This window comes from Gadus chalcogrammus, chromosome 12 (assembly GCF_026213295.1).
Source record: "Gadus chalcogrammus isolate NIFS_2021 chromosome 12, NIFS_Gcha_1.0, whole genome shotgun sequence".
In the NCBI taxonomy this organism is placed as follows: domain Eukaryota; kingdom Metazoa; phylum Chordata; class Actinopteri; order Gadiformes; family Gadidae; genus Gadus; species Gadus chalcogrammus.
In genome coordinates this window covers 28,630,908-28,640,429 of record NC_079423.1, presented here as the reverse complement: position 1 = coordinate 28,640,429, position 9,522 = coordinate 28,630,908, and the positions used below count along the sequence as shown (strand labels likewise).

The window sequence follows — 9,522 nt, the reverse complement described above, 5'->3', positions numbered from 1 at the left end:
TTGGTGAGCGCTACAAAAAGTGCGCGTTGGATTATCAAACAGCGGAGAACGGATCCTATGTGTTTTTGTTTTTTTCATTTAAGAAAACTTTATGACCGTTCCACTCACGGTGTTTCCCAGAGTTCCCAGTTGATTGACTGTTTACACCCGGAGCGGTTGGGTGAACGACGTGTTGCGTTCCGTGCTTTTCACCCTGAGATCCATGACGTGACACAGCCAACCGAAGGCGTGAAGGTCTTTTAGACTCTCACTTCTTTGTTTTTTATACATTACAACGAACATGGGTTTTCCTATAAGGATGGACTAACTACCGATACCCCCCTATACCGCCGTCAACGCGTGCAAAAGTACCCACCGTGCGCTCCTCCTTGCCCGCGGGAGCTAACCCCTCTGCTTCCCCCTCCCCCCCACCCTCGTTTCGTTTTTGTCTGTCTTTGATCGGGGCAGAATGGCCCGGTTCGGGGACGATGTTCCGGGCTTGCTTGGCTCCGGGGACGGCGGCTCCGAGCGCAACCGGAATCGGGATGGAGCGACCGTGTCCACGGGGGGCATCTCGCCCGCCTTCAAGCAGACCAAAGCGCAGCGGGCCCGCACCATGGCCCTGTACAACCCCATCCCCGTCCGGCAGAACTGCCTCACCGTCAACCGCTCCCTCTTCATCTTCGGGGAGGACAACGTGGTCAGGAAGTATGCGAAGAAGATCACCGAGTGGCCATATCCTTTGTGCTGCTGGTTTTGTCTGTGAAAGTTGGTGTGTTATGTAAACACAGTTTTCTTTACTTTATTGCGTAACATGTCAGCTGATTCCAGCATGACCATGCTTATCTGCTGTTTGTTTAGTCGTGTGTTGTGTTTCCGTATTGACTCAGTGAAGGAAAAAGTCAATGTACAGTTTAATCTTACGTGCAATAGCCAGGAAAATTCAGCACCATGGACAGCGCACTGATACTGTTGTATTTGAGCTTGAATTTCAGGCTCGCAATTCACCGCACCCCCCCCCCCCCCCCCCCATCTCTCTCCTCTCCTCTCTCTTGTTCTCTCTCACTCTTTCTCTCTCTCTCGTGGTCTCACACTCACTCACTCACTTACTCCCTCACACATACGCCATACTTTAACCAACACTTTCCTCCTTGCTTTACTCACCGTGTGAGTGTTTTTTTTCCGAGAGAGATGTCCGAGTGAGCCCTCCTTACTGTGTGATTGTGTTATGCTGTTGTGTGACTGACGGACTGATCAGAATCCTTCAAGTGTGTGTGTGAATCCCACAGGCCTGTGTCTGTCGTTAATCACTGAAGTCACGACCCAGGCATAACGAGATGAGTCAGAGGCGACCAGGATCTCACACCATTACTTCCATTTAAACACACGCTTCCACTTAACACATCCCGGGAAGGGTGAAAATAGCAGTCAGTGGAATCACCTTGTCCTCCTTTCTCCCGCCCCAGCTGAATCACTGAATGATGTCATCTTCATGAGTCTGACGGTTCTCATGTCCACATTGTTCAGGCTTCATCAGATTATTCATCCAATCAGAACTCATAGTTATCTCTGTTTGTATCTAACTTCAGATCAGCCGTTTTTTATCGATGTATATGAGCAAAATAAATAAATTAGGAATAGAGTACAATAGCGACACAGGCTGACACAATGTGTGGCCCTCCAAAGCTCCAGGGTCTTGAGATATTGAACACACACACACACACACACACACACACATACACACACATAAACACACACACACACACATACACACACACACGCACACACACGCGCACACACACACACACACACACACACACACATGCTCACGCGTGCACACACACACACACACACACACACACACACACACACACACACACACACACACACACACACACACACACACACACACACACACACACACACACCCTTTGTTCCATGTATTACTGGATGCTCACTGCTGGCCCTTTCAGACAAATGGCAGATTGAGGAGTTAAGACACTGATGAAAGAATTGTTGATTGAATAATGTTGATTGAATCCCACTGCAGTCCATGATAATAGCTGGGAGTGGAAAGTGGATTAGGTGGATAGCCGTTCCTTCCCGGTGTCATTTGTTGGCGCTAAATCTTTGCTGTCAACAGTGAGCCGGGAAGATCTGTCATGGCCTCCTTAATCACTGTTGGTTTGAACGGGCGTACTCCACATGGGCAGACTGACTAGGGGCCAAAGTCTAACGAATTGTCTTATTCAACAATGTAAAATTAAATTTCACAGAAAAAACGACATGCCTGAACTCTTAAACACCTAGTCATGATCGCCTTTATATATCCCTGGTACTATTATTAGTGTTTAACTTTAGTATGAAGTCGCCCCATGGGCAGGCCAGGTGCAAAGCCTCCTGGGTGACTAGTAAAGCCCTGGATTACACACACACACAAACACACACACACACACCCCCCCCCCCCCCCCCCCCCACACACACACACACACACACACACACACACACACACACACACACACACACACACACACGCACACACACGCACGCACGCAATACTCACACACACACACACACTTATTTGTGCCCCTATGGTGCAACTCCCCAGGTGTGTGTTTTTTAACCAAGCCATTGTTACCTTTACTACACCCCTCTATTCAACGGCTGACTGACTCACTGATTGACCTACTCAATGACTGATAAAATGACTCGCTGACTCACTGACTGACACTGTTTTTCTGTGTGCTGGCTGAATGTCTGACTTGTCTATCGGTTTTCATAAGAGGACAAATATAATGGCCTTACTTGTATTGTTCATATTCAGCTGCTACTGCCTTTTCAGATATTTTCAATTCATATAAGTCATGGGAGAAATTGCTTTGTGTAAATGTCTTTGGGTGTAACATTATGTAGACTATTATTCATTGCTTTTTGGCTTTACAGAAAGCCAAATATATTACACTAGGTTGCATGTACATGACTATTAAAGAAGACACACCTTGGATTAATTGCCTTGGATACAATTATACCGTGCTGAAAAGGAATAGAACAAGAAAATGGTTAATGTCATTCAGAGAAAACAAGGAAGCGTCCCAGAATCGTATAGCCCTCATGTTAATGTGTAGCTGTGGAGAGAGAGTCCCATTACTGTAATGTAATGAACCAAACTGCGTCTTATTAACCCATTAGCAACCATTGTGTCTTGTGATGGAAGCTTGGTGTGACATACCCTGTTAAGCTCTTCTAAGGGGTCTTGTTTTGTAGCATTAAACTAATTACACCAAAAAATAGCGCTTTAATCTTACCTACAGCCTCTTAAATAGCCTGCATCAAAAGAATCACAGCAAGTCGCTAAACAACATAATAGTAAATAATATGTGAAATAGTGAAGAGAAATTTGTGATGGATTTTTATTGATGACTAAAGAGACCTAATATTCCCATTGCAAAAGGAACAAAATATGTGCACAGCATGCGCACAAACACACACACACGCACGCACGCACGCACGCACGCACGCACGCACTCAAACACACACACACACACACACACACACACACACACACACACACACACACACACACACACACACACACACACACACACACACACACACACACACACACACACACACACACACACACACACACCATCACCTACTTCCTGCATGGCATCTGTCAAAGGTCAGCCCAGTGTTTAGAGTGTGATGTTTGGGCGCTTATATCCTGGCTCTCTGCATGTCTAAGTCTTGCTGTCCTTCATTGATTCCTCCCAAGCTATTCAATTGACAGACTTACACTGAATCTCCCATGGTAGTGTAGAGCATATAGGCAGTGTTCACGGGGATATGAGGCTGTTATATGTCATCCATCGTTGTTCGGTTGGGGGCAGGGTAAGCCCATCACTCGGCCCAAGGTGAGTGCAGCGGACCTGGGGAGGGGCGAGCCAGCAGCTGCCTCTCCTCTCTGATGCCCACTGGGAGAGCTTCCACAGCAGGAAGCTTCCCATTGAGATGGTACACTCCTGAATTATCGATGATCCAATTTAATAGTTTGTTTAAACGTTGCACAACGGCGCGGTGTGTGTAGCTGTCTGTGTGGCTGTATGTGTCACGGCTACGAAAAGTATATTTACTCCTGGTTATTTTGCGCTATCGTTATTTTACAATGGTTGAATAGATTTATTTAGCCCCGTAAACTAAATCTACTGGGCAAGTGTCCTCGCCCAGTAGTAGGGCATTTTCAACCCTATATACGTCGATGTGTTGCAAGGCTGTTGCATTATAGTTTAAACACGGAATTTCGGTATTGTACCGCATCGAGGCAACACGTTTTTGTTTGGCAAAGAATAGCTTTCACAGTGTTTGACATTGACGTATTACTCACTGGAAGCCAAAGCAGGCATTGACGCCCTTTCTGTAATTAGTTCTTAATTCGAAGGGTGAGTGATCAATGAAGCTGCCATTTTGAGTTGGACTGCACACCGAAATCGAGGGCAGAACCTGTGAGGGGAAACAGAGAGGTGGATCAAATATCCAGCCTTCAGGGTAGCTGCAAAGTGAAATTGAACGGCACAAAATATAGAGGAACCACTGCCCGATGTAGCGCAACAGTCAATTGTCTGCTACGAATGCTTTGAACCTTCATCTAATAAGTGGAGTGATGTTTGTCATCATCATGGAGGCCTTGAAGCTCAAAGGTCATCCAGTTCGTTCAAGATTACAGCCGTGCTTCAACCTCTTTTTTAGGGTTTTCTACACAAACACTACACACACACACATACACACACACACACACACACACATACACACACAGACAGGCACACACACACACACACACACACACACACACACACACACACACACACACACACACACACACACACACACACACACACACACACACACACACACACACACACACACACACACACACACACACACACAAACAGAAACCATCTCTACAATCTAATAAGCCAGCCTCAGATGTATGTGATGTGTTCAATTTCAACCCCACTCACCGGCTCTCGAATCTCAAATCTAATCTGGCTGTGTGCGGTTCTGTCTGCGTGCGTGCAGGCGTGTGTGCGTGCGTGCGTGCGTGCGTGCGGTTGCATCCCATTCGACACTCCCATCCCATCTCCAGACTTATTTTTATTCCATTTGTTTGAGGAGGGAGCGAGAGGAGCGTTGTCACGGTGACTCACAGTGTCTCCCTCTTGCGTCACGTCGTTCCCCCTGGAACCCCCTCGGGACCAGCGTCCGCACACTCCCGACGCCCTCAGGGCTCCGAGCCACCCCCAGAAACCACCTGATCGCTGGTGCAGCTTAGCAGTCCGAGTGGGCTCCCTCCTCTGCCAACGTTGCCACAGTGGCTCCGACAGACTCCTGAGGCCCTACAGGGCTGGTTGTTCGGTGTGTGCCCTCATTCACAGGACGGGGACGGTGTGTGCGCGTGGGTTTAATTGTTGTGGGTGTGTGAGCGTGTTCCCGTTGCGAGGGTGTTCACACGTTTGTGCACGTGGGTGAATGGATTTGTGTGTTGTGATGTCTGTGTGTTTGGCGGGCATGTGTGTATGTGCGTGCGTGTGCGTGTGTGCATTCACGCATGTGTGTGCGTGCATGCGCGGTTGTGTATGTGTCTGTCTGTCTGTGCATATGTGGTGTGTGTGCATGTGTGTGTCTGTGTATGTGTGTGTGTGTCTGTGTGTGTGTGTGTGTGTGCATATGTGCGTGCGCATGTGTGTAAATGTCTTTGTGTGTGTGGCCGCTAATACATGCATGTGTGTGTATGTGTGCATAACAGTGTGTGTGTGTGTCTGCGTGTGTCTGTGTGTGTTTGTCTTGCAACGCATACATGCATGTGTGTGTGTGTGTGTGTGTGTGTGTGTGTGTGTGTGTGTGTGTGTGTGTGTGTGTGTGTGTGTGTGTGTGTGTATTGCGCTGCCCATTAACCGTCCCGTGGCATTGACTTGTGGCTGGAGACGGAGAAAAAAAAGCTTGTTGCCGTGGATACCTCTCGTTCCTCACTCTTATGTTCTCTCCTCTGTTTCCTGTTCCTCCTCTACTCTCCTCCTCCTTTCCTTCCACACACTCTCTTCCTCCTCTCTCTTAACTCCAACGCCGCTGTTTGGATTGAGTTAATATTGAGAGAAGGGCGTTTGAGAGCCATGGGCGGCAGACGACAAACAAACCCAGCAGCCCGTCGAGCGAAACAAGGAGACGATAACGTGTTTCATTGTACCAGAGGGACAACTTCCTCCTCTAGTCTCGTTCTAATCATCTCTAATGAACGCCGCGGCTGTTATGATGTTTTGCTTTTGTTTAGACGCTGTCTCAGAAGCTAGAAGAAGAAAGCCATTTAAGGGACTGCCGCGACAATTTGTTTGGCTTTGCCGAATCCCACAAATTGGCTCAGCAGGTTGGAGCGTCTTGGAGTCTCTTGGGAGCCGTGCGTCTTGTATTGTAATGCTCTGTTTGTTTAGCCTCTCTGTCCCCCCCCCCCCCCCCCCCGCCCATCCCTGGGAGACTGCGCTGGCTGCAGCTGCAGAAACATCAATACTGCTTCGGCGGCTCCTGTTTGGGCTTTATTTTATATATCAAATCTCATCCAATCCCCTCCTGCCTTACTCTTTGTCTTTATCTCGTCTACAACCTGTTTTCTCCATCTCCTCTTCATAATCCCGTCACTTAATAGCGATCTCTCTCTCTCTCCCTCACTCTCTCTCTCTCTCTCTCTCTCTCTCTCTCTCTCTCTCTCTCTCTCTCTCTCTCTCTCTCTCTCTCTCTCTCTCCAACTCCCTCTGCTTTTCAATCTTCTTTTCCAATTCCGCTGCTCATTCCAGCTCCATTACGTTTTGCATCTCCTGCAAATAGACCCCCAGGCTCGATATTAGATCAGGAGCACATTCCTGGCTTTCCTATGCCCCGCTGGAGCTCCTCTTGAACTACTAACCAGCAGCGGTCCCTGGGGACCACCTCATGCAAGGCTTATCCTAGGGAGAGGGGCTTTGTTTGTAGCATCAGGTATTCGCCCCGTCCACAAATGTGGCTGTATGGGTCTATGTGTGTGTGTGTGTGTGTGTGTGTGTGTGTGTGTGTGTGTGTGTGTGTGTCTGTGTGTGTGTGTTGTTGAACTCATACGCACTGGCACATGACCTGAGAAGAGGTGGCGGTGCCGTCGGTTGGCCTCCTTGGCTGCAGGGTGTACACGGTGATATGGTAATGCTGTTTGGTAGGAAGGAACTAGCAGAGCAAGGAGTGATTGTCTAAGCGTCTGTCTGTCTCTATTAACATTAGTGCATAATGAAATTACTGTCCTAGGGGCTTTTTTTATATATAATTGAAAGACTCTGGCTAGGCTCAGTGTTTTTTTGAGTAGAGGAAGAGACAGGGGAGCAGACTAGAGGGCAGGAGAGGAGTGAACAGGTGTTACAAGACGATAATATTGGCAGTGGGTAGTGAATCTTCTTTTTTTTCGTTTTACAGATTAGTTTCCCCCTTCTTCTAAATCGCGAGTTTGGTTGGCCATTTCGAGCCGTTTTTGAATATCTGCCTCTTCTGACATCACAAGCGGGCGTGTCCACCTAGATGTGTGCTGGATAGGTCAGTCTGCCAGCCTACCCAGTGGACTCAAGCAAACGTTGCTCGCCTATCCGTCATACATCTAGGTGGACACGCCCACTTGTGATGTCAGAAGAGGCCGACTTTGAAAACGGCTTGAAATGGACAATCAAACTCACACCTGGTGGAATAACATGTCCCCTTTAAATCATTCAAATGTTCATCAATCGTTTCATCAAACACCCATGAGCATGAGGTCGTGGACCTGGTCATGAAGGCTTCATGCACGTGACTCTCCTTGACCCCAAGCCGTTCCACTCCATTTGAATACATGATCCTGGCCACCATCATCGCCAACTGCATCGTCTTGGCCCTGGAGCAGCATCTCCCCGGAGAGGACAAGACCCCGATGTCCAAGAGACTGGTACGATATGCAGGCACGCACACACACACACACATGCGCGCATGCCTGCACGCGCACACGCACGCACCTAGGCACGCACACAAGCAAGCGTATATGCACACACGCACACACGCATGAACGCAGGCACGCACGCACACACTCCCTCGCAGACATGGACACACCGACAAACACAAGCAAAAGTGCCACTGGCAACACGTGGCACACACACAAACACACACACATTGTTTTTATTAGAAAAACAAATGTGAATGTTGACAGCAAATGTTTGGTGTGAATATGAACTTGATAATAATCCCCATTGTCTGGTTTGAACAGGAAAAGACGGAGCCATACTTCATCGGCATGTTCTGCCTCGAGGCCGGGATTAAGATCATCGCCCTGGGCTTTGTGTTCCACAAGGGCTCCTACCTGAGGAATGGGTGGAACGTCATGGACTTCATCGTGGTCCTCAGCGGGTAAGAGAGCCCCTTTTCAACCTCCAAATGATAGTACTGCTGGCCCTTTGAACACCACCGTTCACTGATACCCAAGAATGTGTGTGTGTGTGTGTGTGTGTGTGTGTGTGTGTGTGTGTGTGTGTGTGTGTGTGTGTGTGTGTGTGTGTGTGTGTGTGTGTGTGTGTGTGTGTGTGTGTGTGTGTGTGTGTGTGTGTGTGTGTGTTTGTGAGTGTGCTTGTGTGAGTGAGTGAGAGTGTGTGTGTTGTGATTGTATTCATTGCAACACGTTGTTTTTCGTCACTATGTACGTAGGTGTTTTCTATCATCTGTATTTGCAGCTGAGGCGTGTGAAGTGAGCGCAACGTTGCTTGACCTAGCCTCTTCCTGGGGAGTCTGGTCATAATCTTGAAGTGATGAGGTTTCTTTCCATTCTTCCTCATCTGCTCTGAATATTGACTTGGTTCATTGCCTCCATCCTCGCCCCTGGTTTTTAGAAAGATAAATGATGATGCACAAGATGCCTTTTTGTTTTGCTCTCGACGGGACAGAGAATGTCTTGGTCTGCAATCTAATTTCATAGCTGAGGGATTTGTTCTTCAGCCTGTGAGGTAAGTATAAAAGAGGAGGGAGGGAAGGGTGTTTTGTTGGTTGAGTGTTGGCCTGGAGAGGGCTGCTTTGGATGTTATTTTGGTGATCTGACGGCACGGTTTCTTTGGCAAACTGTTGATCCAGAATAACAATCTGAATCGATAATAACAATCTGAATCGATACCAGTTGAGATGTCACAAGTGGCTCTCATTATAATATTACCACACATCTATCCGTCCGTCTGTCCGTCTGTCTGTCTGTCTGTCTGTCTGTCTGTCTGTCTGTCTGTCTGTCTGTCTGTCTGTCTGTCTGTCTGTCTGTCTGTCTGTCTGTCTGTCTGTCTGTCTGTCTGTCTGTCTGTAAATCCGTCCCTCCGTCCGTCCGTTCGTCCATCAATCTATCTAGATATTTGATGTATCTATCTATCTATCTATCTATCTATCTATCTATCTATCTATCAATCTATCAATCTATAAATCTATCAATCAATCAATCAATCTATCTATCTATCTATCTATCTATCTATCTATCTA

The 9,522-nt window shown here is 47.7% G+C and overlaps 1 protein-coding gene across 1 annotated transcript in view; it reads left to right on the top strand.

Moving 5' to 3' along the window:
- Nucleotides 1-447: 447 nt before the first annotated feature.
- LOC130392803 (voltage-dependent R-type calcium channel subunit alpha-1E) overlaps nucleotides 448-9,522 on the top strand; it is a 46,450-nt gene continuing 37,375 nt past the window's right edge. Inside the window, exons 1-3 of the mRNA XM_056603296.1 lie at nucleotides 448-714; nucleotides 7,858-7,963; nucleotides 8,279-8,418. Of these exons, the coding sequence (XP_056459271.1) occupies nucleotides 449-714; nucleotides 7,858-7,963; nucleotides 8,279-8,418 (512 nt within the window). The 5' untranslated portion in view covers nucleotide 448. The remainder of the gene's footprint in view (nucleotides 715-7,857; nucleotides 7,964-8,278; nucleotides 8,419-9,522) is intronic.